Source organism: Stigmatopora argus, chromosome 10 (genome assembly GCF_051989625.1).
Source record: "Stigmatopora argus isolate UIUO_Sarg chromosome 10, RoL_Sarg_1.0, whole genome shotgun sequence".
NCBI classification, from domain to species: Eukaryota; Metazoa; Chordata; class Actinopteri; order Syngnathiformes; family Syngnathidae; genus Stigmatopora; species Stigmatopora argus.
Window position 1 is genome coordinate 5,383,066 of NC_135396.1, and position 26,092 is coordinate 5,409,157.

Genomic DNA, 26,092 nt, shown 5'->3' on the forward strand with positions numbered 1-26,092 from the left:
GCTGACGGAGATCTTGTTAGATGGAAACGAACCCCCGTGTCTGGTGAATCGTTGAGTTTTTAAAGCGTTTAAACATCCAACGAACAATGACAGAATGCAAAAAAATGCAATTCTGTCCAAAAGTGTTTTTCCGGCTTGAAATGTCATCTTGATGCCGTGCTGTCAAGAGTCCTGTCGTCAGCACATTTTGGGGCGAGCAGACCGGATGAACCTCATTAATAAGAGGAAAAAGGAAGCGAATCTGCTCTCAGCAAGCAAAAAAAAACAAGATTTAAGGAACAATAATTGTCACGGGACCACGTATTGAGCATAAACAACAAGTTTAATTTCCTCTCTGAGTTTCGCAAAGCTCCGCTAAATTTAGCTAGCTTCCAGCATAGCCGATGGCTAAAGGCGATAGCCGCAAAGACTCATGGGAGTTGGAGTCCAACGTGCAGAAAACTCGAAGTCACCTTCTTTAATTGTACTATTTTTCAATTCGTGACTCGTAACACGTTAAATATATAAATATAATGTAAATTAAGTTTTAATTCGATGCAACAAATCAAAACAACTCACGCATATTTTAAAATTGTATATTCAAATGAAGCTATTTTGGGTTAACTATTATATCCCACAAAAAAAGGAATAAGAAAGCACACACAAGGAATAAAAGATGCATTTAGTCAGATTATTTAATATCATACAGAGCACTTGAGAGTATATTTTATACACAGAAACCTTGCCGTAGTGTTTTCTTACAGCTTTAACCACACATCCAATGGATTAACAATAAGTAACAGCAAAATGAAATACAAATATTAAGTTAAAAAAAGGAAAGTGCTAAGTTTTTACAACATCAAAAATGTATACAGTAAAAAAAATCATGTGCAGTTATACGGCGTGTGTGTGCAGTACAGTACGTTACAGTCGGGATGTATACATGAGCACTAAATTTTAGTTATGGCACAAAACAAAAACAAAAAAAACACGCTGGCAAGCAAAGGAAACAACTGGACACAAACTACAAGACAGGAGGCCATGTTACAATCTGCCACTACAGAGGCAAAAGATAAAAACGCATGTAATGTTGCCATGTCAGAAAAAAAATCAATTTTTCACATGGACATTTGTGGTTTAAGATCACATTTTTAGGTAAAAAAAACAAGTCTGATCATCACTATCGACTTGTTTTATATTGACACATGAACCCAAATTGGTGATATTTAACATATTAACCAGAGTTTCTATTTTGATAGTTGATTCGAGACATTATTTTTTTTAACAAAAAACTGACCAGATCCTTTTTTTGACCCAGTGAATAGTACTTTTTTTTTAGTAAATTAAAAACAATCAAACAACTGCAAACTCACTTGAATGTAAACCAATCACAATAAATCTTGGCCAGACAATACTTAATTAATTGTCTGCTATTTTAATGAGTTGAAAAAAAATGATGAGAAAGAGAAAAACGGATTTAAAATCAGCTTCAAACGTAATACAATAAATGTAGCGTTGAGCAGGGATTTTAAAAAAATCATTTGTTATTAGTAGGTTAAAACCATCCTAATGCTAATACGACAAAAAATATGATGGAATAAAATACTGTTTCACATTGGCAAAACCGTACTGTAGCAGCAAGTAGGAGGCAAAAATACTTCACAGTTTATCGAGGAGCGAGGACGTACGAAAAGCCTTTTTTTTTTTTTTTATGCATTTATTCCATGTCCTAGTCTGAGTTTAATTCTGGAATAAATTCTTACGGAGCAAGATGTGTGCAACTTTTTTTTTTCAGAAAAAAAAAAAAACATTCTCTACTGTACACGGCGACAAAACACTAGCCGGTGGCGCTTTAGCAACACTGCTGGTGAATACTGAGACTCGGGGCGCAACGGGTAGGGGGGAACGGAGCCCTGTGCGGTGGGAGAAAGGCGCCTCCCTCTAGTTGAGGCTGCAGCAGCTCAAGTAGCTGATGTTCTTGCCCTCGCCAGGCGCGGGCGCCGCGTCGTTGTTGTCCAGCTTGTTGTGCTTGGCCTCGCGGATAAGTTCGCAGGCCAAGTCCAGGAAGAGCTTCTCCACGTTGTCCGATTCCTTGGCGGATGTCTCCAAATACAGCATGCCGTGGGATTCGGCGAAGTCTTCGGCCCGTTGACGCGCCACCTCACGCTTCTCGGCCAGGTCGATCTTGTTACCTGAGGCCCCCGGCAAAACTGGCTGTTAATGCTAATCTAAATACTCCAATATTGTAAGTAGAGTTGTCCATATCACATAATTTTGCACCCGAGTTCGAGTCCTGGACATCAGATTTTTGAGTACTGATCAGATAGGTTGCTAATTTGTTTATTAGAAAATATAAATGTGTGTTTCTTTGGGACAGTTTCCTTGTCCATACTGATTATTTTGTTGCTTTTTGCACCAGAGTTCAATTCAAAACATACTTTTGTCTTGTTTCTTTTGACGATATCCTTATGTCTGGCAATGTGTTAACAATATAATTGTCTTCAGTTCGTTTTTTTCCATCCCATTTGTGACTGTTTTATTGATAAAAATTAAATAAATCACTGTATACAGTAATCCCTTGATTATCGCAAATTCACTTTTTTCCGCTATTAATTATTATTATTTTTTTAAGTTCATAAAAATGTGAAAATCACGCTGAAACTCGTAAGCGGACGCCAATCTTGCTTCTAGGACTCAGCACTGAAGGAAAATAAATTATAAGAGAGGTGATCCTAATTTGCAATTTTTCAATTATCGCGGCCATGTCTGGTCTGCATTACCCGCGATATTCGAGGGATTACTGTAGTCATGCTCGGTGTGTCTGTTAAATGTGTTTCTAGCTGTATTTTTTCACCTTCAGCATACTGCTAACTTTTTGCACATCTCGTAAAGGAGCGTCGATCCACTCACCGACTAAAACGGTGACCACCTGGTTGTTGGCGTACTGCTCGATCTCCCGCAGCCACTCGGGAAGGCACCGGAAGGAGTCCTCGCAGGTAATGTCGTAGGTGAGAATGAGGGCGTTGGCACTGCGGTAATAACTCTGAGTGATGGAGCGGAACCTCTCCTGGCCTGCCGTGTCCCATATCTGCAGCTTCACTTTCTGCCCTTTGATCTCCACAGTCTTAATCATGAAATCCACCCCGATCGTCGCTCCCTGTCCGGGCGGGAAAAGGCCCTGAAAAATACGGTGACAAAAGGAAGAAAAAGGAAGGCGTAAAATTAACAGTATTTTTCTTATTTATTTATTTCTAAATCAACACCTACCTGAGTGAAGCGGCGTACGAGGCATGTCTTCCCGACTCCGGCGTTCCCAATCAGAACGATTTTGAACAGGTAGTCATAATCCTCCATACTCATGCTCAACTAATGAAAACAAACAATATATTTATATATTGCATTACAAAATCATGCAGATGTTGCACCAAAACTATCAATCTCTGTACCAATAGGGTATTAATGTAATTTAAATTCCAACAGTTGTAATGGACTGTATGTCAAAAAGTTAGTCGAGATAAACAAAAAAAACAACGTACTTTTCTTGCTACAATATTGTAGCAATTAGTCTCTATTTTTTACACAGGGCTCAATTCCCATCCTACTGTCGTGGCAGAAGGGCGCCACAGGGTGGCGGCAAAACGACATATTTTTTCTGCTCGTCCACTCTAATAAATCAGTGCATTAGGGAATACACAAGTATAAAGGGATATATATATATGCAATTTGAGTTACAAGCAAGTAAAACTCTTAAACGAGTGGAATGGTGTATTATCTTGCTGAAATATCATTTTTTCAGTGACTATTAGTACATTGGGTGTAGCTAACGTCTCCCTGTCAGTGTAGCCACCAACAGAACATGTCCAAGTAAAAAAACGCGAATAGTATAAACCACATAGCTCTATTATTTTGACACGGTACGGGTTAAATAACGTTTTAGTTACTTGTTTTCCGTTCGGTACTGGAACAGAACAACGTGAACCAGTCCAATTTGGACAGTTTTTATCTCTGCGATGAAAACGACCGAGCAGCTAGAAACCGAGTGGAGCCATTTTGGCTCTGGTCGGGTCATTTTTGGCTCTTTTCCTTTGTGGAAATTAAGCCCGATGGGTGGAAAAAACGAGGAAAAGACATACCTTAAGGGAAGAAATAGGGGGTGTCCCCGTTTTTTTACGGCTACTCGCGATGCATAGGTCAACAGCGGGGAGTAGCACCAGCACAACTCCAGTGTTGTATGCGAAGTCTTTCTCCTCCTTGCTCTTTCTGATGGAGGAGGAGGAAACTCCTCTTCAATGACGTCTTCGTCTAAAGAAAACTGCTCTGCAAACATTGGCTTCTTTTTAAACTTGAAATAAATGAACGCACCATTTTTTTAATCCATGTGGTTCATATAAAATAGCCTAAAATCAAATAATACCAGCGAAAATGCGATATATTGAATAAATGCAAGAGATTTAAAAACGTTTTCATTAAAAACATTGCGTTCGTTTAAAAATGATATATTTAAATTGGAAGAAATAATTTATTCAGGAAATATTTCACAAATAGTTATAGTCTTTTCCATTTTTGGTTGCGGATTTTCTGTATAATTTATATTAGTGATAATTTACACAGGTTATTCATACATTTTTAGGGAATACCAGTTCAACGTTTTTTGTCCTTTGCGTAGTTACATCCATTTTTTGGAATGGTTTTCTTATCGTAGTTGAGTCATTTCTGTTTATAATCTAAAGGCTCTGACTCAACATGGCGGACACGTACAACGCCCCTGCCGTCAAGCAATAGACATCTAGTGCTTTATATATGTGATATCTTTATGGCAACTCCCTTCCCAGATCATCGATAGACTGAATAATAATAACTTTAAACTACCTATTCGGTAAATGTCAGTATTTTGTTGATTAAAATCGCAACTCCACCATTACTTTGAAACCGAAAAAATAAAGATTTGTAAATCAGAAACAGTTGTTGAATGAAAACCAAAGCGTTTTGATCTGAAAGTGAAACATGACAATATGAATGACTTCAGGGAATAATGATATAATTCATTTTGCGCAGTTAGATTTAACATCTGTCGGGTTCGTTTCAGGATGTAGTCTAGATAGTTTATTAACAATTGATCAGGGGAGAGCGCGAACGCAGTCCCCCACTACCAGAAATTATGCAATCGAGATTCCCACATTTGGGGAATTCGCAGAGGTCAGCACAGCCGAAGTGCAATGGCTGAGCCTCACCCTGGGTGAACCACCTTCTTGATCATGGTATCTCCCTTGCCAGGTAAGTATGAGTTGTACACAAATGCAGCACCCTCTTGTTTCGCGTGGTCGCCATTTTCAGTCACGAACTTGTTTGCTACACCGTAATAACATTGTCATAAACACACACACCGTATAAGGCAATTCCACCGAGAACTAGTACATGGAATAGTTGAGTGATTTTTGAACTGGACGGTCTTTAATTTAGCTTTAAAGTATGATTTTACAAAATCCCATCATGCACTGCTGCTCTCATAGAGTTAATGCGCATGCGCTCCTTTTTGGAGTAACCTACTTGACAATGGAGCCCCACCTCCCAATGCACAGTGCTACTAACATTTAGTGTTGTGCAGAACATGAAACAGTCATTAAACATTTGCAAAAAACTGCTCATAATTTGATAATTTTGTTCTTGGTTTGTCGAGATAATGACTTTAAAAGGGGGTCTGAAGGCACAAAATAAGACATCTTCACATTGTTCAAGTATCCAACAAAGTACTGTTTTGAAATATTGAAAACCAAATAGAATTTGTGTAATATAAGTTAAGTTATTCAGGAACTAAACTGTATTTAAAGTAAATGTGTCCGTTGACTAATCAATTGACACAATTCACATAACGTTGTCATTATTTAGTTATTGAGAATCAGATGTTTAATGACGTAAATGCAAAACGATCATGACCTGTTTAATGAATCCAATGGGAACACATTGTGATTGAAAGGACTTTATTTTGACATCTGAGGAAAGCTCCGCTTGCGCAGAGCATCAAAAAATTGGATAAAACTCTTGTTGTTCCTCCCCACGGAAATCTTTAGTAAAAGGCGAAAGATTTGTGCGATCTGAAGAGAAACAAGAGTGTACTGAAGAAGTCAAGACGGAACGAGCGACGTCTATATCCGCAATACTACTTTAACACACAGAGGCTAACGCACTACAAACTAGTGGGCGGTTCCAGTACGTTGATCAGCCAATAATTGCAGCAGCTGTATTATGCAGCCAATCACGTTGCAGCAACTTTATTGAGCAGTCAGGGCATTGCAGCAACGTTGTGATGTACTACTATGAAGCAGAGCATATACATACACTATTTGAGTAAAAAGTTAGATTTAATTGGGGGTCTCGAGATGCTAGTAATAAAACCAAATGATTGTAGTATTGTAATGATAACATTCAGAAATTGATATCAAAGAAAGGATATGGGATTATTACCTCAGATGTAATCTTTGGCAAGATTCTTTATAAAGGAACACAATTGATGTATATATGTATTGACATTGTTGGGGGGGTGCACCGTTCCTAGAGGTACTGCAATACTAGGTCGATGCGTGGAGTGGACGGAGCAAGCCCCTATTCCATCTCCCAATTCCAAAAATCAATTTAATATATGGTCCCCGGATAGGGGACGTATCAGATATTAAACTGATAAGAACAGATACTACACTTGATCTTAGCCAAAAGGCCGAGAAGCGATAACTAGAACTTTGTTAGGAAGGACTACTTATTACAGCCATTACAGCCTATAGTAGTGGTTACACAGATCACATGACAACAAAAGCACACTTTATACATGAACCTAAAACTACACGCTCTGTTTGATAGCAGGGGGAAAAAAACAATGCATTTCTGTATTTAAATGGAACAAATGCTTCGAAATAGTGGAGTCCTTGTGGTCATGTGACTCACAATGGTCCAATAGGAGAGTAGCAATAACCTTTACCTATTTACCGGCACCCAAAAGTTCTCTGATTGGCAACCAATATTTTTATTATATTATTTATATTCATTTGAGCAACATTTGAAAAAAATGACAACAAATCAACAACTACTGTTTAACGTATTACTTCCTGTTTCCTGGTCTTGTGATGAACAATGACAACTTTCCACGAGTATGTCACAAAAATGATCAACTCACAATTCAACTAGTATCATTTAATTAAAACATATAAATGATAACAAATAATATAAATTCTAGCTGGCCTTAATTAAACAATCACCTCACAGGCAAAATAACCTAAAACACATGAATTGAAACCAAAGCTTTTTGGGGGAACTATAATTTTACTCTTCATCTTACAGGACATGTAAATATCAACACGTGACCTTCACAGAATGCAAGAATGATGGAAACGACTAAAACTGTTGGATTTAGGCTTGATAACTGTAGTAACTAATTCTTTCACATGTGATCAGGGGAGAGCGCGAACGCAGTCCCCCACTACCAGAAATTATGCAATCGAGATTCCCACATTTGGGGAATTCGCAGAGGTCAGCACAGCCGAAGTGCAATGGCTGAGCCTCACCCTGGGTGAACCACCTTCATGATCATGGTATCTCCCTTGCCAGGTAAGTATGAGTTGTACACAACTGCAGCACTCTCTTCTTTCGCGTGGTCGCCATTTTCAGTCACGGACTCGTTTGCTACACCGTAATAACATAGTCATAAACACACACCCCGTATAAGGCAATTCTACCGAGAACTAGTACATGTAATAGTTGAGTCATTGATGAACTGGACGGTCTTTAATTTAGCTTTAAAGTATGATTTTACAAAATCCCATCATGCACTGCTGCTCTCATAGAGTTAATGCGCATGCGCTCCTTTTTGGAGTAACCTACTTGACAATGGAGCCCCACCTCACTCCCTACACACTTCCTGTTGTTTCTTTGGTTGGGAATACACAGCGCTACTAACATTTAGTGTTGTGCAGATAATGAATGCAATCATTAAACATTTGCATGAAACTGCTCTTAATTTTGTTCTTAGTTTGTCAAGATAACTCTGAAAAGGGTCTGAAGGCACAAATCAAAATACAACTAGAACAAAATTACACATCTTCAAATTGCATTGTTCTAATCTCTAACAAAATAATGTTTTGAAAAATTGAAAACCAAATTGAAATTATTTTTTATAAACGAAGTTAAAACATTCAGGACCGAAACTTTATAAATTTAACGTGTCAGTTGATTAATCAACTGACACGTTAATTTTATTTATTTAATCAACTGAACAAAAACACGTTAAGTTATTATTTCATTAAGAAATAACAGATTATTAACGGCACTAATGCGCATAATCAAGCAGTAGGGGAAGTAATTAGATGGAAAACCCCAGTTATATTTAAGTATCATTTTGACAATAAAGGGAAGCTCCGCTTGCGCAGAGCATCAAAAAATTGGATAAAACTCTTGTTGTTCCTCCCCACGGAAATCTTTAGTAAAAGGCGAAAGATTTATGCGATCTGAAGAGAAACAAGAGTGTACTGACGAAAATAAAACATAACGAGCGAAGTCTATATCCGCAATACTACTTTAACACACAGGCTAACGCACTACAAACTAGTGGGCGACTCCAGTCCTTTGAGAAGCCAATCAAGTTGCAGCAGCTGAATTATGCAGCCAATCACGTTGCAGCAACTGTATTAGGCAGTCAGGGCATTTGCAGCAACGTTGTGATGTACGTACCATGAAGCAGGGCATATACATACATCATTTGGGTGTAAATAGGTTGGATTTATTGGAGGTGGAGTGAAATTAGAAATAAACCCAAATGATCGACCGTATTTATTATGACTTTCAGTCAAAGTTTTAATATTGACAAGCAATTATATATCTCAATATATTAATATCTGAATTTTAATTTATTCGATAATAATGACCGTTATATGAGTTCGTTAGATGTATTTTGACAATATGGGGGGGTGCACCGTTCCTGGAGATACTGCAATACCAGGTCGATGCGTGGAGTGGACGGAGCAAGCCCCTATTCCATCTCCCAGTTCCAAAAATCAATTTAATATATGGTCCCCGGATAGGGGACGTATCAGATATTAAACTGATAAGAACAGATACTACACTTGATCTTAGCCAAAAGGCCGAGAAGCGATAACCTAAACATAGTGAAGAAGGACTACTTCTTTCCAGCCATTACAACCTATAGTAGTGGTAACACAGGTCGGATGTAAAAGGTAACAGACATTTATACAGCAAACTATAACAATACACGTTTAGTATGATAACATGGAAAGTGATGCGGTGTTTATACATTTTAATGTAAAGAATCTTTGGAAATGCCAAGCGCGGTGGGTCATGTGATTCATGTTAGACCAATAGGAAAGGAGTACTAATTTGAATCTATTTTAACGGCACTAAAGACTTCCTAGGCAGCAGAATTAAACCATCAGTCATATTTGATATCAATACACACACATTCCTATTCACGCTATTAATGTAAATAAACGTCTTCAATTCTACACATGATCCACCCCGGACCATTAGTTGTTTAGTGCTACATTCAGTGAAAACCAATCCTGAGCAATCAGAGTACACGAAGAGTTATTTTGACAATAATGTACAAAGTGACTTTATTTTGAATATGCTGAGGCGAAATACAGTTTAACGAAAGGTTCGTGAACTCATCCAGCCCGCGTACTATTTCCTGTTTGGCAACAAGTAGCATTATGCTACTACAGCGACACCAATCGAACGAAGGGGAACTGCATATGTATTTGCAAATCGCTTTGCAAACGTTTTTTTTAATCCTAAATCGAATTATTTTCCCACTATCGACATGAAAAACAACACTCCCCATTCTTTTATGGTTGGCAATTTTAATATGAAGTTTGTGAGGAGGATCTGGGACAAAGTAATAAATAGAGAAACCATTGAACATTTGTGATACAATTAACTTTTCTAAAACACAGTGAGTATTATATAACAGAAGCAGAAACGTACATATTTCTTACCAAGCATCAATTTAGTCATCATATTTTTTTAATCATTATAAGTAATGCGAGTGGGTCCCGAAGTCGAATAAAAGCTTAATTTGCTTACCTGGTTATTCGACATTTATGTTTGTCCAATATAACTTGTTCCGTAAGGGGTTCCGGAGTCAGTCGTGGGCACACAAAAAAACTAAAACAAAATCATTTTGAAGGAATACATTCTGTGAAGTTCGTCCTCCTCAAACTGAACACTTCCCTCTCATTTTTCAAGGGATGTTCAGGGTCACCTTGGAAATCTCCTGCTTTTACCTTATTGGACAAATATAAACAAAAAAAACATTAATTATGCTTTCGCATTGATTATATTTATATAATTGATATTTGGCATTTTTAATAATAATAATAATAATAATAATAATAATCGGACACTTGTCATCACACGCAGAACTGCGTGTGACGAAATTGATGGTGCTTCTCCATAAGCTACGTTAAATCGGCAAGAGACCTAAATAAGTGTAAGTTACGGACTTGTAATTTGTCATTCTCATATTGGGTGTAGTTCATACTGATTGTTCATATGTTTTCACTAAATACCAGCTTCACGTTTCAATTGCCTGTTTAATTATATCCATGTAGTTGTATCATTGCCAGCTTGTGACATTTAAGTGATTTCCATTGGCTGTTTTAGCGAAAGGCACTGACCCAAAATGGCCGACAAGCGATAACGCTCTCAATAGCCCATTTTGCGCTCTCAGCCTTCGATAGCAGTATTTTCTTCTCCTTGATTGTGGTGTGCATTAAAATATTGCTTGTGAAAATAGCCATATGTATTACTATATAGAAACACATATGATAATAGTCACTGTTAATAAGAATATCATACAAATTCATACATATTTAAAAAAATAAAAGGATTGTTATTTTTGCACAATTTGTCCTACTGTCTCTGCCGTAGTTAGCTATGAACGCGTGCCGACCACTTGCGCAGGCGCATAACGGATTCAGATTATGCAGTTGAAGTCAAAACTATCCGTAAACGTTAAATTTTGTTTCAAACTTCGGGACGTTTTGGACAACTACGGCGTGTCTTGTCTCTAAGTCTGACATTGTATGCTGAAATTTTGTGTCGTTATGAAAGTTTGCTACACGACGTGATGGTAAGTAGTATGAATTCCTTGTTTTTGATTCTGTGTTAACAAGTTGTTGTTTTTTCTACAAACATCTCAAGCATGTCTTTAAGATCAGAAATGACAACTAATGTATTATTTTATTTGATTATTGTCCTTTGGCATCACCTGAAGACTAATTACACACCTTACATCTGCCAAACTGGAACTAGTTCAACGTATTTCAATCTCTGGGAGTGGATTTCTTACCAGAATGCACGAACATTTGACAGACGAAATATGGAAAGGTAAGAAAACACACACTAAACCAGGATTACCGAAATAGTCATTAAAACGTCTTTTTTTTTATTTCATGGAAGAGTTGGGTCCGGTGGACCCTGATTGGTTCCAATTGTTGACCACCCAGGCATCATCTCGGGAAGAAAACATCTCGGATCAAGAAGAATTGTGTCCAAACCAGGAGGGAAACATCAAAAAATTGGAGGAAACTTCTGCGTCGAGGGTGGAAAGTCAACAGTTTTCAACTCCCAAAGTGTTCCGACGCCGGAATTTTGTGTCGCCGGATGCCGAGGACCAGCAACAGGGTAACGATGATGTACTGCAGATCTGCTTAGATTGTTTTGGTCGCACAAAATTGTCCATCTTTTGCTTTCTTCAGGGAAGGAGACCTCGCCATGGGGTGCCAGGAGTCCATGTCTGTTTCAGAGTTTCAAAGATGCGTAAGTAAAATGCTACTAGAATTCTGAAGTTTTTTTTACATTCAATCATTTTTTACCAGATTTTGTGATTCCATCACACAGTTCAAATTATGGCCTCGTGCAGTCACACAATCCAGACTGTTTTGGTAAGTTTATTTCAAGTACTATTTAAATTACTCAACGTTTTATGCTGTTTGATTCAAATGCATTTTTAGCATTCTCATTTGCACCATAATGATCATTTTTGTAGGGCCTAATTTATTTGATAAATTTACACGTATTTTAAAAAAAAAACATAAATTCTCCTAAAATGTAATACAATTTACACAATTGAAAATTTCTTCAAATGTGTCGTTTGAGTCCAATGCAGGTTTTCTATTTTTGCCATCAGGTTTGCTTAACACACCACTCAAGTCCCCAGTAAGTGCTTTTATTTCAAACTAAAATTGAACTCCCTTACTTTAAACTTTCAAGTTACATGTTGTTTAAATGACGCAAGGCCAGCTACGCCCAACGCATATCCGAAAGCCTGGGCGCCAACCTAAACCCCGACATATCGTGGACCAGCTCTCTGAATACACCATCCGCTTTGCCTTCCACCATCATTTTATGTAAGCAACTCTTGTTTCATTTATTATTTGACATGCACTGCGACAACTGTGTTGGTTTTGTCCTCCTGCAGCTGATAGAGAGGAAAGTCCTCGCCCCGGGACATTTGCTTTGAGTGGCACCGTTTTGGTGAGATCTTGTGTACAGTTCTACTCTTAGCTGCTATCATTTTAAAGTCATTTGTTGTAGTAGTTAATAGTACCATTATATTTTTATGCTATATTACAGTTATCCCTCGAATATAGTGGTTAATGTAGAGTAGACATGGCCGCAATAATTGAAAAATTGCAAAGTAGGGTCATCCCTATTATAACTTTTTTTTTCTTCAGTGCTGAGTCCTAGTAGCAAAAGTGGCTTCCGCTTACAAGTTTCAGCGTGTATTTTACATTTTTATGACCTTAAAATATATATATATATTTTTTTGGGGGAAAAAAATTAATAGCGAGAAAAATCCCAAAGTAGTGAATTTGCAATAAGTGAAGACGCGATAATCGAGGGATGACTGTTTATTATTTCTGGCCTCTTTTACTCAGATGGTCCGGAAACTTTTTCCTTCACTTTCCAACGCGAACCAAAATGAAGCGGAAAACAATGACTCTTTTCCTGTGGCTCTACAAGGTACTGCTACTATTTTTACTTACTTTTTGTATGTTTTGTTCTGGCGCTAATCTTCTGAGTTCAATTACAATAACTAATGAATACTAAATGCTCCTGCTCCAATCAAACATAGCGGATTCTCCCGAGGCTGGCCCTCGTCCAGAGTCCCGAGGGTCCCCTCAGAATACTCAGGAGCTGCCAGATGCCATTAACGGGGACAGGGGGATCCACAGCCCATTGTCGGAGTCTTTTGCTGACATGAATTCAGAACTGAAGATGGTGAAGAGCTCTGAACAAGGACAATCTGCTCAAGAGCAAGACATAAATCATCCAGTAGAAGTTGAAGCCTCACAGTGGTCCCCTTTGAGTTTTACAGACATTCCAGCCACCTCAATTAGTCCACTTATGGACAACAAATGCAAAACTCAGACAGAGGGTGATCGTACTCCTGGTCAGACAGTCAAGCCAGCTTTTAAATCAACTGGATTTACTAAGAAAAAGGCTAAATTCATTTACACCATTGACAAGAAAAAGCACTCGCTGAACAACTTCACTCAAGGTATTTGGTATTTTTTTTCGCCTAATATGGAATAATAATGGCACTGGAACAATACTGTTAAATATGCAGATGCCACTGTAGTTTACAACATTTTCCAACACAAAACTTGTCCTCCACTGCAAGATTTTGTACCAAAAATTCAACACATAAACAAGGGCTGGCTCTAGAGGTGACTGTGTAGTTCCCTTGAAAAAGAGTGCACTTTATGTAATGCTAGACAACGCCTCCGAATGTCAAGTTAAAACTTAACATATCCTTATTTTCAGGTCATGATGTTGAGCTGTTTCAGACGTCTGATGAAAAATCGAGAAGATTCCACGAAGGTGATAGAAAGAAAGAGCTTCAAGAACGAGAAATTGTCACTGAAGAAAAATTGCCTCCCTTGCTTCAGCCTAATACCCAGGATTTGGACATGTCCCAGCTTTGCCGAGTCTTCGCAAAAGATTTTAGTCAAATGACCCACCAGGGTGAACCGCCCAAAGTGGCTCCCCAACCTCACACCTTCTCTCCGTCAGCCTGTCTTACCGCGTTGAAAGTTGTTCGACAAAAAAACCCAAATCTTGTAAGAGTTGAACTTGAAGCTCCTCCCCAGGAGACCATTGTTGAGGTAATGGCGTTTGACAGCGGCTTCCTGTCAGCCGTTACCGACGTCTCACATCTGACTGCTACCCACTCCGAGAAACCCAGTACAAGTCACTGTTGGACTTTACAGACGACAAGTACAGAACAAAATGAAGCTGAGGTTTCAGTTGAAACACCCGCCAAAGATACATTAACCCAACGAGCCAGCAGTCCCGAAGTCTTAACCCGCCATTTGGTTTCAGTTCCATCCAGAATTCGTGTAAAGATAGGTAAGACTGTTTCTGCTTTCAAAACTGCTTCTGACAAAGCGATAAAGATATCGGCATCCAACCTGCAGAAGGCTGAACGCCTTTTTGACGAGACCAGCCATCAAGAACCAGTCAAAGTCGTCTTTGACGAGGAAATTCCGACAACGTCTTCTGCGGGGAGTTGCCCAGTAACTGTTTCCAAAAAGTTTCTGAGTCAAGAAGTTGATGAAAATAGTCGAGGTACAGAGGAGACACTGGAAGGCTTCTCTTCGTCCGTCCAAAAAGCTGAAAATGCTCCAAAAAATCAAGTAGATATGAACACAACTGCATATAAAGATGATCAATCCACCAGATCAGACGGTGCTCCCAATAAGGAAATTCTGTCATCTTTTGTCTCAAGTTATCCGATAAAACTTCCTTTGACCAAGGAATCGCTTCAAGGTGCCTCTTTATCTGTCACGATGGTAAAAAATGCTCCAGAAATGTCTGGAAACGTGAATACAGTCGCATGTCGGGGTGACCAACCAGAGAATTGCAACCATGAAGAAGAAATTGCCCCAACGTCAACTCTAGATCCGTTGGAACAAAATCGTGACAACTGCCAATTGACCGCCTCACAAAAGGCTGACGTGAAAGAGTTGTGCTCGCTCCTGGAAGAAGCAGAAAGCCAGTTTGAATTCACACAGTTTACAACCACTAAGTTGAAACCTCTGGATCAAGAAAATGTCGCCCCAATAGAAGCGGACAAAGAACTCGACCCCGGCTTCCTATCCGGGATTGATTTTGACGACAGCTTTAGCACGGAAGCAAATGAGAAAGCTAACTCGATAGCACAAGAAAAAGCAAAACTCCAAGTACCTGATGTCATACGGGAGCCTCCAACAGCTCATCCAATCCAAAAAGAAAACACGATCACTAAAGGATTGCAAACAGGCGACAAAAGTGTTTCCAAAAAGTGCCTGAAGAAAATCAAACATTTATTCCAGGATTTTCAGGAAAACATTCAATCACATTTGTCGACCGTCTCTCAGAAAAACGTCTTCATAGACAGTTACAACGCGGAACCACTCAGTACTTTTGCTAATGTAGGACCCTCTTCTTCAACATTGTCAAATTCTGTCTCCATTACTAGCCACTCAAGCTCTAGTTCTGGCTTTTTCACAGCTGCTGGGAAACATTTATCCGTGTCCGCCGAGGCTATATCCAAGGCCAAACATCTTTTCGATGAGGATGAACAATTGAAACCAGGAAGCCTTTCACAAATCAAACATGTTGACCATTGTCCAAGTGGATTCCAAACAGCTGGGGGTAAACAGGTTGCCATTTCCTCAGCTGCTCTGAAGAAAGCTAAATCTTTGCTTGATGATTGTATAGAAATAAAGGAACCACAAGTCGGGTTCTCATCAAGGAATAGTGAGAACCAGTTGGTTGACGTTAAGCCTGGGATAGCTGACTTTCCCTTTGACAACTTCGGCTCTGGCGTGAAGACGAGTTTTGCAAAACAAGGAATTTCTGCACATGTTTCAAATCCATCTTTAGGTGGGGTTTCTTCTTTCATGAGTGGCGGTGGTTTTTCTACTGCCAGTGGAAAGGAGGTTTGCATTTCGGAGGCAGCCATTGAAAAAAACCAACAAATCTTGCGAGAAGACCCCGAGGACCCGTTCACAGAAATGAAACATGGAAGCTTCTCAGATGTTGACCAACATCCTGGCGGATTCCAGACAGCTGGAGGCAATCTGGTCGCTGTTTCTTCTTCTGCTCTCCAGAAGGCCAAATTTTTGCTCGATGATTGTGACCCAAGTGAGTTCCCGTCAGATACCGGGAAGCCAGTTTTAACAAAAACAGCAATTGCTAAAAATACGGACGGGAAAAACACAAACGCTGCTCCAACCTTAGAAAGCAAAAATGTATGGCGTTGTAAAAATGAGGACAATTTTAAAAAGCCTCCATCGTTGGATGTTGGGGGTTCTTCTTGGAGCGGTGGTGGATTCTCAACTGCGAGTGGGAAGAAGGTATCTGTGTCTGCAGCAGCCTTGGTAAAAGCTAGACATCTTCTCCAGAAAGACCAGGAGGATGCTCCAAGTACGAACATGAAAAGTGTAAACTGGGCAGGAGGATTTGAGACACCTGGAGGCAAACAAGTTGCTGGACCAAGCAGTACAAAGGTGGAAAACCATTCAAATCCATCTTTGGATGTTATCGGTTCTTCTCTGAGTGGTGGTGGATTCTCAACTGCTAGTGGGAAGAAGGTATCTGTGTCTGCAGCAGCCTTGGTAAAAGCTAGACATCTTCTCCAAAAAGACCAAGAGGATGCTTCAAGTACGAACATGAAAAGTGGTAACTTCTCGGGAGCTGAAGGTGTCAACAGCTGGGCAGGAGGATTCGAGACACCTGGAGGCAAACAAGTTGCTGGACCAAGCAGTACGAAGGTGGAAAACCATTCAAATCCATCTTTGGATGTTTTCAGTTCTTCTCTGAGTGGTGGTGGATTTTCAACTGCTAGTGGGAAGAAGGTATCTGTGTCTGCAACAGCCATGGTAAAAGCTAGACAACTTCTCCAAGAAGTCCAAGAGAACGACTCAAGTACGAACATGAAACATGGAAGCTTCTCAGGACGTGTGGACAACTGGGCAGGAGGATTCCAGACAGCTGGAGGCCAACAAGTTGCTGTTTCTTCAGCTGCTCTTAAAAAAGCAAAGTCCTTGTTTGATGATTGTGGTCCTTTAGAGAAAAACCCAGCTAGTAAATCCAGTTATTCACCTTCAAGTTCTTTTCTGTCAGGAAAGGAGAATCCGGGAGCATTTAGTGGAAAACGGTATGACGTAAAACAAGTAAACGATGGACACAAAGAGACCTTAGATTATTGTTTTTCAAATGCATTTGCACAAAATGATCATTTCAAAGACGTGAACACTGTTGGAATGTCAGAAAAAGATCAGGAAAGAAGTCAAACAAAGGCAAATTTGCCCGACGTCAAGTTTGGAAACGTAAAAGCTGCACAATTTATGGACGTGGAAAGCATTGGGCAATCGAACAATCTGACAAACATTGCAAAGCCAACATCAGAGATTTTTTTATCTTCCTTGTGTGGCGGCGGATTCTGTACCGCTAGCGGGAAGAACGTATCAGTTTCCGAAGAAGCGCTAACCAAAGCTAATTCCTTCTTTAATGATGATTGTGACAAGAACAACAAGAGTTTGCAAGATGACAAAAAGCACAGCCTTCAAAATGTTGGGCTCACGTCTACTTCTGAAGCCCGTAAGAAGGCAAAATCCTTTTTCATGGAGTCCCAGGAAGCAATGGCAGATGCACCGCAGACGTCCACACCCATCAGCGGTAGCTTCAGCCTAGCCAGTGGGAAAAAAATCTTGGTGTCAGACAACAGAATGTCCCCACTTGACGAAAGCCTTGCCAGAGACAAAAAGCCAGCGACGGCAGAAACAAACGCACGTGAGGGACAGAAAATCTTACAAAAGTTCGACAGCGAAATCAGCAAGACAACTGAGGAGCCTTCAGTGGTCAATTTCCAGTCGTTGGATTTAATAAACTGCACCGAAACGCAGCAGTTGTTCCTGGCCCAGGAAGCCTTGGATTGCACCAAAGCTTTGCTGCAGGATGAGAGTGTTGCAGGAGAGTCAATGACTTTGGGAAACGTGCTAGCACAAAACGACTCCAACGGCACCCCAGAGAAGGAAACGTGTGGAAAAAGATTAGCTGAAGACGCTGACTTGAATGGTAAGAATCAGATCGTCGTGGTAGAGTTTCGGGCTTTGGTTTCAAGCGAGAACTTTTGTAATGACTTCATCTATTACTGTAGACCAGCCTCCTCTGAAAAGAAGACTATTGGAGGAATTTGACAGATCTTTGGACACTCCAGGACGATCAAAACTGTGCCCGCAAAGAAGTTTTCATAATGGTAATATGTTAATTGCATTTTTTAAGGATGTTGTTATTGAATCAGTAATAGTATTTGGGTCAAGAAATGACCACTTAACCAGCATACAAACAAAACATATGAATGTTCAGTATCTCAAAATATTTCAATTAAAATATGATTTTTTTAATTAACCCAGCCAAATGTAAGTAACACTGAGATAACAGTCCAGAAATTAGACTTTTTGAGATACATGTCAGAATTCTGAGTCTGAAACCCTACTTTTGTCTTTTTTTTTCTTTTTTAAGGTCTTGCAAAAGACAGGCCAGCGTTCAACTACAACCTCTCTCTCGGCCCGCACGTCACCACACCTCACAGGTGAGCCATCAGCCTTGATGTCTATACGACCTACCGTCTCATCCGTCATTCATTCACCAAACAGAGACGGCTTAGGCTACATTGAAGGTGCTGCATCACCAAAAAGGACTCTGCAGGCGTCCCCGACAGGGTTGACTTCTATCCCTCCCTTTTTTAAGAAGACAGAGGGGCGACCGAGAAATTGTAACACAAAAACACGTCCAGCTTTTGTTCCTCCTTTCAAAAGAGAAAACATAACAATCGAGCAGAGCTCCACAAAACCGTATAATAGCAACACTACCAGTGAGGCCTCTTGCACAACTGCGTTAGACCATCTCTTCTCCGATCAAAGCCCTCCCGCTGTCTCGACCTGGAGTCAAGGTAAATATTTTAGTTATGTTCAGTAATTCCATACCTGTCAACTTATACATTTTCCCTGGTATTTTGTACGTTTTTTATCATTTTAAATTGTGTACAGATTTTGAATTTAGTGCATACACAAGGCGCACCAACTGATTGGGCGCATCGTCCACTTTGGGCAAAATATTAAACTTTTAAGTCCACCCTATGTGAGTAAATATGTACAACTTAGCATTTGTATGTTTTTTATCACTTAATAAGGGGAATTGCAATCATTAATAAGGGGAGCAATTGGCTGAGGTTGACAGGTATGTAATTCTCACAAGCAAAGATTTTTAAATTGGTGTTCGTCAACAGGGACGGCGCTCGAGAAAATCGTGCTAGCACAAAATATTCAAGACATGAGGATCAGGAAAAAGAAACGCCAGACAATAAAACCTTTGCCGGGCAGTTTGTTTCGAACTAAAAGCTTGGGGGAGACAAGGATTTCTTTAAAAGATTTGGTACATGGAAGGACTCCTGGCAGGTATACCCAGAAACAGGTGAGTTTCAGTTCTTTGCCTCAATGACATAATTGTAAAATGTGTGAATTTCGATCATGAGTAGAAACATAAAAATGTCTCAATAATACTGGACGTCTGCTGTATTACTTTGAAGCAGCTTTAGTTTGTGTATTTTTTTGTAGCTTTATGAGTATGGAGTGCATCACCATGTGTGCAAGATCACCAGCGAGAACGCGGAGGCCTTCCGCTTCCACCTCGAGATGTTCTTCAATAAAGAAGCTCTCGCAGATGAAAGTGGTGTTCAACTTGCGGACGGTGGCCACCTGGTTGCCAGCAAGGATGGGATGGCTGGCAAAGAGCAGTTCTTTAAGTCCGTAGATTCGATACCAAATAGCCTTATTTGAGTCGCTACGTTTTTAAAGTCAGATTTAATCATTCCCCTGCAGAGCTTTGTGCGACGTGCCCGGTGTGGATCCTAAACTCCTGAGTGACGTATGGGTGTACAATCACTACAGGTGGATTGTGTGGAAGCTGGCCTCCATGGAGAGGTCCTTCCCAGAAACACTTGGGGGTCTGTGCCTCACGCCCGAGAGGGTTCTGCTACAACTCAAGTATAGGTGGGTGAGAAGGACAAAGCCATCTTTTGTTTCGTTGGTATTCAAATCAATTGATTTATTGATTCATTTTTGCAGGTATGACTTGGAGGTGGACCACAGCCGCCGGCCGGCGCTGCGGAAGATTGTGGAAAAGGACGACACGGCGACCAAAACTTTAGTTCTCTGCGTCTGCGGGGTGGTCTCAAAAGGCCAATCGGAGAACCTGTGTGCGGTCGTATGGGTGACAGATGGCTGGTACGCCGTGAAAGCCCAACTGGATGAGCCTTTGAGCGCTCGGCTCCGCCGGGGTCGACTGGCCGTCGGCGGGAAGATCATCGTCCACGGCGCGCAGCTGGTGGGATCGCAAGACGGGTGCGCGCCGCTGGAGGCGCCCGAGTCACTCATGTTGAAGGTGTGTTGGGAACGTGAATATTTACTTGGAACTTTCAGAATGCAAAGGTTTTGTTTTTTGGTAGATTTTCGCTAACGGCACTAGACCTGCTCGATGGGACACCAAACTGGGGTTTTACAAGGATCCTCGACCGTTTACGCTCCCTCTGTCTTCGCTGTACGGCAATGGAGGACATGTCGGATGCGCGGATATCTTGGTGCTAAGAAGTTACCCTGTACAGGTACTTGGAAATATTGTCCAAAGTTTACGAAACTATTGTTTTGGTCGTTATTTGTATAGGAGAAATATCAAAAACAAAGCGTAACAACCTTTTTTACATGGCCTAACTGTGGTGACTCTGTACGTTCGTGTAAATGTGCAATCGAAATAATTACAACGCAGCCTTTTTGCTCAAGATCATTGAGTAAATGTGGTTTTAATTTTTTAAATTTACATTACCAGTGGATGGAGAGGAAGTCTGAGGGAGGCGTGGTTTTCCGTTCTACTCGCGCCGAAGAGAAGGAGGCAGTTCGTTACAACGGCCAAAAGCAGAAGGCCATGGAGGTGCTCTATGCTAAGATTCAAGCCGAGTTGGAACAGGAGGACGACGGTATAGTACGAGCAAGAAGTGACTAGGTGTCTTGTTCCAAAAAGTAAATTGAACTATGCTTATTCACAGAAAACAAACCTCAAGTCAGAAGGCGGACTTTAAATCATCGGGATATTGCAGGTCTGAAGGATGGGCAGGAGCTACACGAAGCTGTGGGAGATGACATGGCTGGACTAGAAGTAAAAATTCCATTTCCTAGTTTTAAACGGTAGACGTAATCATCATGGCTTTGGTCATTCTTGCTCCCAGGCCCAACTGAGCGAGAAGCAGCTGGAGACTCTGCAGGCTTACCGTCGTTGCCTCATGGACAAAAAACAGGCAGAAATGCAGGACCGCTACCGTCGCGCTACCGAGAAAAACACGGAAGACGACCGGGCCAGCTGCCTTCTGAGAGACGTCACCCCCGTTTGGAGACTCTGCATCGCCGACTCTTTAAATCCTGCTGGCAACAGTTAAGCGTGACCACACACAAAAAACGGAATTGTTCACTTTTATCACTTCACCTAACGTAGTTCATATTTTATTAACGTGTCATTTTTTTTCCTGTTTTCCCAAGTTTACCAATTCAATATTTGGCGGCCGTCCCCAGACCTGCAGGCCTTGTTAAAGGAAGGTCGTCGCTACAAGGTCTACAACTTGGCCACGTCGGAGAGGAAAAAGCGTGGTAGTGTTGCCACGCTTCAGCTGACCGCCACCAAGAGCACCCAATTTCAGGACCTGCAGGTGACTTATTTTACTCAATGACAGTGGATAGCCACATGAGATAATTGTCAGCGACAAAATTGTTGTTTTCATGCAGACATCATCAGAATTGTTATCAGCGTGTTTTCAACCCAGAGTGTCTACTGACTTTGTGGCTCTTCAAAACATGGATTTTGATCCTCTGTGTGGAGAGGTTGATTTAACTGGCTGTGTTGTCAGACTGATGGATGGACAAGGTTTGTGCTATTTCTTTATTGACTTGAATTTTACTGACTTTCATTGAAGTTCCTTCTTTTTTTATCGTCTTCTCAGGACCTTCCCCTGCCTTCTACCTGGTGGACTGCAACATGAACTTTCTGAAGGTCCGCTGTTTTAACAGCCTGCTTCAAGCTGGCCTGGTGGAAGTAGTGAAACCCAACGTTATGCTGGCTTTGAGCAACATTCAGCTGAGGGGACAGTCCACCCAACCCACCCCCGTGGTATATGCGGGAGACCTCGCAACCTTTTCGACCAATCCCAAAGAAGAGCACCTTCAACAGGGACTCGATCGGCTCAGAAACCGATTGCGGGTAAATTCTGATCGGTGGTCGTAGAAGTAATATATCCATGTTAACTGGGGGTATTCTCTTTACGTATTTCAGGACCAAGACAACTTCTTTCAGTGTGCTGAAGAGAAACTTTCTGAACTGCTCAAAAGTGACGTGTGGAGCTTGGACAGCGCTCCCAGTCTGCCTCCTAAGACTCCAACAACTCCCCAGGAGAGGACAACTGTGCCAAGTTGCGCTGTCACTGATGCTTCCCTTCCGCGGAACACACCTCAGCAGGCAGTCCGAAGCCTCAGATGCTTCACTCCTGTGAGCAGGAACCTTCAGTCCAAGCCTTCTTCTCTAGAGAAAGATCCGAGGAGCTTGAAGAGGAGGAAGGCCGTGGACTACCTATCTTGCATCCCCTCGCCTCCCTCGTTGTTGCACCCCACAGTCCCGTCTGCGTCGCCCTCCGTCAGGAAGACCTTCAACCCTCCTCGGAGAATTGCAACGCCCCAAACTTTAACACCTGTAGATACCCCGACTCGTGTGTCGGTGGGACCGCCTCAGGAAAAGGAGGAGGGGTTTGTGAGAGACCAAGAGCTCGCTATGATTGATACGCAGGCCTTGTTACTGTGAATTGCTGTATTACAGAAGAAACGTGTTCAAATATATTTTTTCGTAGTTTATTTTGTGTACACTGGAGATAATGTGCAAATGTGGACGTAATTTAGTTGTATATATGAGTGGCATTTCTGTTAGTTGGAAGAGGGGGGATGATTTAAACAACTGCAATGCCGACGCCTCGTCTATAGGTGGCGAAAAAGCGCGCTCGAAACCACAAAGAAAACTCGTTTGTGATGTCACATCCGTAAACACTCACTTAGCTTTAGCACTTAGTATATCCGTCTGTCCAATTTCATTCTGTTCGAATATTTACCTAACCCAAAGTAAGCAGTTGTTTAAATAAAGGGTAAGTTATAGCATTTATTTGATTCGCTCTTGGTAAATTATTTGACGTTGCAACGTGTTTAACATTGAATTCAATCGCACTTCAAGCTAGCTTGTAGTAAATGCATATGGATCGTAAAACCAACGTTAACATTGAGCAATAAAATTCTTGCATCGTTAGTCTCCTACACATATACGCTGCAAAGGAGCATTTTTAAATATGTCATTTTTTAGTTCAGTGTATATACGTTGATAAAAGTAGTATTATACCTCAACTGCCTTATTTGGCTGGTGTTTAACGACAATGTAGTATATATTTTTACAACCCACAGTATATTTTTGTCTTGCATAGATGTCGCAGGCTGATTCCTCATCCGTCCAAAACTCTGCCGATGGGGAACAAAGCACTGAAGCTGTCAAAATAGAATCTACAGATGTCCAACGCGTTTTAAAGGAAGTGGGACTAACCAGCGCCACCTTTATCGGTCCCACCTTTCCCTCAGAAAAGAAGATTAACGACTCTCTGAATGACTTTTACAAAGAGCTTCAAGAAATTGACAGCCAGGCTCAAAAGGAACAGGATTTTTTAGTTCAACCGGAAACATCGATAAGCACCCCTCTAGAAAACCTTTCCTGGCAAGGGAATGTTGCAAACTCCCCCACGGAGGGGAGAAGCAGACCCCCAGAAAAACACATGTCCCGGCCTCACTGGTACAAAAACGAGCCTTATTCCATTCCACGAAATCATCATCATTATTATCCATCACCAGCCTTCCACCCGTCACCGGATGCCAGATCATTCCACAATTTCCGGCAGCCTTCTTTCCCAAATTCCCACAATTTTCACCCCCCTCCCTTCAGGGACCACCGCTATCCCTCCAGATTCCCACCGTTCCCCAGGTACCCATCGGTCCCTCGTTATAATCATCCAAACTGGGATTTTGACGATGGTGGTAGTAGCTACGGTTCCGGTTGGTGCCAGGAAGCACCGCAGTGTTATTTCAGTGAAGACCAATCCCATCAACAGCCCTATGACGAGTCTTCATCTTATGTCCTCATTCTCATGAGAGGCCTTCCGGGTTCAGGGAAAACAACAATGGCGAGGTAAATCTCAAGATCAGGTTATAGACGTCCAATTCTTCTGGACTAACTTTTTAAAGTCTAACAGGACACTGTTGCCGAGCGGTCCCAGCGGGCTCATCTTAAGTACCGACGACTACTTCGTACATAATGACGGCTACCGCTACGAGCCAAGCCTTCTCGGAGAGGCGCACGTGTGGAACCATAGAAGAGGTAGAAAGATCACAAGGCACAAAATACATGGCATCGCTTATAAGTCCATAGTTCTGCAATACTAGTTTAGCCCCATTAAATAAAAAAAGCACAATTCATTGGCTACATATCACTTTGTCAGTAAAATCTTTGAATCAAAACAATGGAAAAGGCGACATACTTCCTTCTATGTGGTCAATTCACTCAGCTCACCACTCAGTAACTTTAATACAGTAATTGTGTTGATGCTTTCAGCTTCCGACGCCATGCATGACGGCCACTCTCCCATCATCATCGACAACACCAACCTGCAGGCCTGGGAGATGAAGCCTTATGTGCAAATGGTATAGTAGGGATGTGGTTATGTGATTTTCCTGATTAAATTGTGCCAACTCATGTTTTTTTCTTCTACAAACAGGCCTTGCAGATGGGATACAGAGTGGACTTTTGTGAACCAAACACCAGCTGGAAGTATGATCCCCATGAGCTAGAGAAGTAACTTTTATTTATTTATTTTATTGGTGTTTTTATTGTTGTTAGTTAGTTAGGGCCATTTTAAGGACAATTTGGCCATGTTTGATTATTCGCCACGAAAAAAAAATTGGTTTGTCCTTGCAGCATGTTTTTTTTTTCAAGAAATGACACAAAGTTAGGCATTTGAAATTGAATCAACAAATTAGTTTATTATAGGCCAGGATGAATACATTTTTTAAAGCAATATTTTTTTGAAACTACAGGAGGAACAAACACGGTGTGACTCAAGAGAAGATTGCTCAGATGCTGGATCGCTTTTCTAATCCCATCTCAGTCGACGTGGTGTTGAGTTCTCAAGAACCGCAACACGTCCACCAGAGACGCTAAATTTAGCCGAGAAAAAACCCCGCTTCACTTCAATTTTCAAACTGCCTAGACTTTTTTAAAAAAATATTAAAGGGACGTTTTAGTCTTTAAATAACATGTTTTTGTACACTTTATGTAAGTTGAAGATATTTTTAAATGCTCATAGGATTTTACTTTAACAATATTTTTTTCAACTGAAAAAGATATTAAAAGTTATTCTAATTTTTTAACAATGCATGTCAATTCTTTGTCTTTTATTTGTTTATTTATTTATTTTGTTATGACCGAATGCATAAGCCTCGCCTTGTTTAGATAATTTATTCTTTACGCATGTCATGGGGGTTACCATTGAGATCGATAGCTGTCAGTGGAATGAAAGAAATACAACATAGAAAACACCGAAACGTTTGTCAGAAACAATTGCTGGACTTGAAAGAAGTTCAATATTTCCGGAAAACTTGAGTTTCTTCCGCGTCCACGTGCTAGACAGGTAGTATTGTTTTAGTAGTATAGTAGTCACGTGAGCCGCTGAGCCAATCCCATCCGAGCTGTGCCACTGCACCGAGTGCCTTTTTTAATACATACACGCTCTCTCATCAGCTTAGTCAAGTTTTCGTAAGAAGGAACAACAATAGGGGTGTGTGCCTTTCAAAAGAAAAGCATCATTCTTTCAACAAAACGTAAATCCTGTTTTTTAACAAGTTTCTTTTGGTTTGAGTTAGTTATATAGGGTTAGATA

General features: G+C 40.8%; 3 protein-coding genes and 6 non-coding genes across 10 annotated transcripts; 2 read left to right on the top strand and 7 right to left on the bottom strand.

Annotated features, from left to right (window-relative positions):
• Positions 1-656: 656 nt before the first annotated feature.
• Positions 657-10,249, bottom strand: rab30 (RAB30, member RAS oncogene family). 2 transcript variants are annotated; one of them, XM_077611407.1, is made up of 5 exons: positions 10,063-10,249; positions 4,113-4,291; positions 3,247-3,345; positions 2,890-3,157; positions 657-2,171 (listed from the first exon to the last, which is right to left on the bottom strand). In XM_077611407.1, the coding sequence occupies exons 3-5, from the start codon at positions 3,337-3,339 to the stop codon at positions 1,921-1,923; spliced, it is 612 nt and encodes a 203-aa protein (XP_077467533.1). In that variant the 5' UTR covers positions 3,340-3,345; positions 4,113-4,291; positions 10,063-10,249; the 3' UTR covers positions 657-1,920. The 2 variants fall into 2 exon arrangements, with proteins under 2 accessions (XP_077467533.1, XP_077467532.1); XM_077611406.1 differs by having other exon boundaries at positions 4,113-4,296.
• LOC144084118 (U1 spliceosomal RNA) lies at positions 5,098-5,261 on the bottom strand. The gene has a single exon (XR_013303744.1). It is a non-coding gene; the product is annotated as a U1 spliceosomal RNA (small nuclear RNA).
• Positions 5,978-6,091, bottom strand: LOC144084108 (U5 spliceosomal RNA). The gene has a single exon (XR_013303735.1). It is a non-coding gene; the product is annotated as a U5 spliceosomal RNA (small nuclear RNA).
• LOC144084107 (U2 spliceosomal RNA) lies at positions 6,513-6,703 on the bottom strand. Its single transcript, XR_013303734.1, has one exon. It is a non-coding gene; the product is annotated as a U2 spliceosomal RNA (small nuclear RNA).
• On the bottom strand, positions 7,420-7,583 carry LOC144084101 (U1 spliceosomal RNA). The gene has a single exon (XR_013303728.1). It is a non-coding gene; the product is annotated as a U1 spliceosomal RNA (small nuclear RNA).
• Positions 8,378-8,491, bottom strand: LOC144084109 (U5 spliceosomal RNA). Its single transcript, XR_013303736.1, has one exon. It is a non-coding gene; the product is annotated as a U5 spliceosomal RNA (small nuclear RNA).
• Positions 8,926-9,116, bottom strand: LOC144084106 (U2 spliceosomal RNA). Its single transcript, XR_013303733.1, has one exon. It is a non-coding gene; the product is annotated as a U2 spliceosomal RNA (small nuclear RNA).
• A 677-nt stretch (positions 10,250-10,926) lies between the features above and the next one.
• Positions 10,927-22,939, top strand: brca2 (BRCA2 DNA repair associated). The gene is made up of 26 exons (XM_077611573.1): positions 10,927-11,110; positions 11,255-11,367; positions 11,440-11,664; positions 11,739-11,799; positions 11,881-11,924; positions 12,170-12,198; positions 12,278-12,389; positions 12,461-12,516; positions 12,921-13,005; positions 13,118-13,543; positions 13,810-18,108; positions 18,191-18,289; positions 18,556-18,625; positions 18,690-18,985; positions 19,322-19,506; positions 19,650-19,837; positions 19,914-20,084; positions 20,160-20,475; positions 20,540-20,695; positions 20,917-21,064; positions 21,134-21,243; positions 21,314-21,515; positions 21,621-21,787; positions 21,864-22,002; positions 22,079-22,335; positions 22,408-22,939. The coding sequence occupies exons 2-26, from the start codon at positions 11,334-11,336 to the stop codon at positions 22,927-22,929; spliced, it is 8,397 nt and encodes a 2,798-aa protein (XP_077467699.1). The 5' UTR covers positions 10,927-11,110; positions 11,255-11,333; the 3' UTR covers positions 22,930-22,939.
• A 186-nt stretch (positions 22,940-23,125) lies between these two features.
• On the top strand, positions 23,126-25,590 carry n4bp2l2 (NEDD4 binding protein 2-like 2). Its single transcript, XM_077611572.1, has 6 exons — positions 23,126-23,263; positions 23,594-24,345; positions 24,410-24,534; positions 24,769-24,857; positions 24,932-25,008; positions 25,251-25,590. The coding sequence occupies exons 2-6, from the start codon at positions 23,594-23,596 to the stop codon at positions 25,372-25,374; spliced, it is 1,167 nt and encodes a 388-aa protein (XP_077467698.1). The 5' UTR covers positions 23,126-23,263; the 3' UTR covers positions 25,375-25,590.
• Positions 25,591-26,092: the final 502 nt, after the last annotated feature.

Bases quoted from the DNA above. Each gene is read 5' to 3' on its own strand.
- rab30 (XM_077611407.1), bottom strand. From the start codon at position 3,339: ATGAGTATGGAGGATTATGACTACCTGTTCAAAATCGTTCTGATTGGG. The intron at 3,158-3,246 runs GTAGGTGTTGAT...CGTATTTTTCAG, and splicing joins TCGTACGCCGCTTCACTCAG to GGCCTTTTCCCGCCCGGACA. The intron at 2,172-2,889 runs GTGAGTGGATCG...CGGGGGCCTCAG, and splicing joins GGTGGTCACCGTTTTAGTCG to GTAACAAGATCGACCTGGCC.
- brca2 (XM_077611573.1), top strand. From the start codon at position 11,334: ATGCACGAACATTTGACAGACGAAATATGGAAAG. The intron at 12,199-12,277 runs GTAAGTGCTTTT...AAATGACGCAAG, and splicing joins ACACACCACTCAAGTCCCCA to GCCAGCTACGCCCAACGCAT. The intron at 13,006-13,117 runs GTACTGCTACTA...AATCAAACATAG, and splicing joins TTTTCCTGTGGCTCTACAAG to CGGATTCTCCCGAGGCTGGC.
- n4bp2l2 (XM_077611572.1), top strand. From the start codon at position 23,594: ATGTCGCAGGCTGATTCCTCATCCGTCCAAAACTCTGCCGATGGGGAA. The intron at 24,535-24,768 runs GTAGAAAGATCA...TGATGCTTTCAG, and splicing joins CGTGTGGAACCATAGAAGAG to CTTCCGACGCCATGCATGAC. The intron at 25,009-25,250 runs GTAACTTTTATT...TTGAAACTACAG, and splicing joins GATCCCCATGAGCTAGAGAA to GAGGAACAAACACGGTGTGA.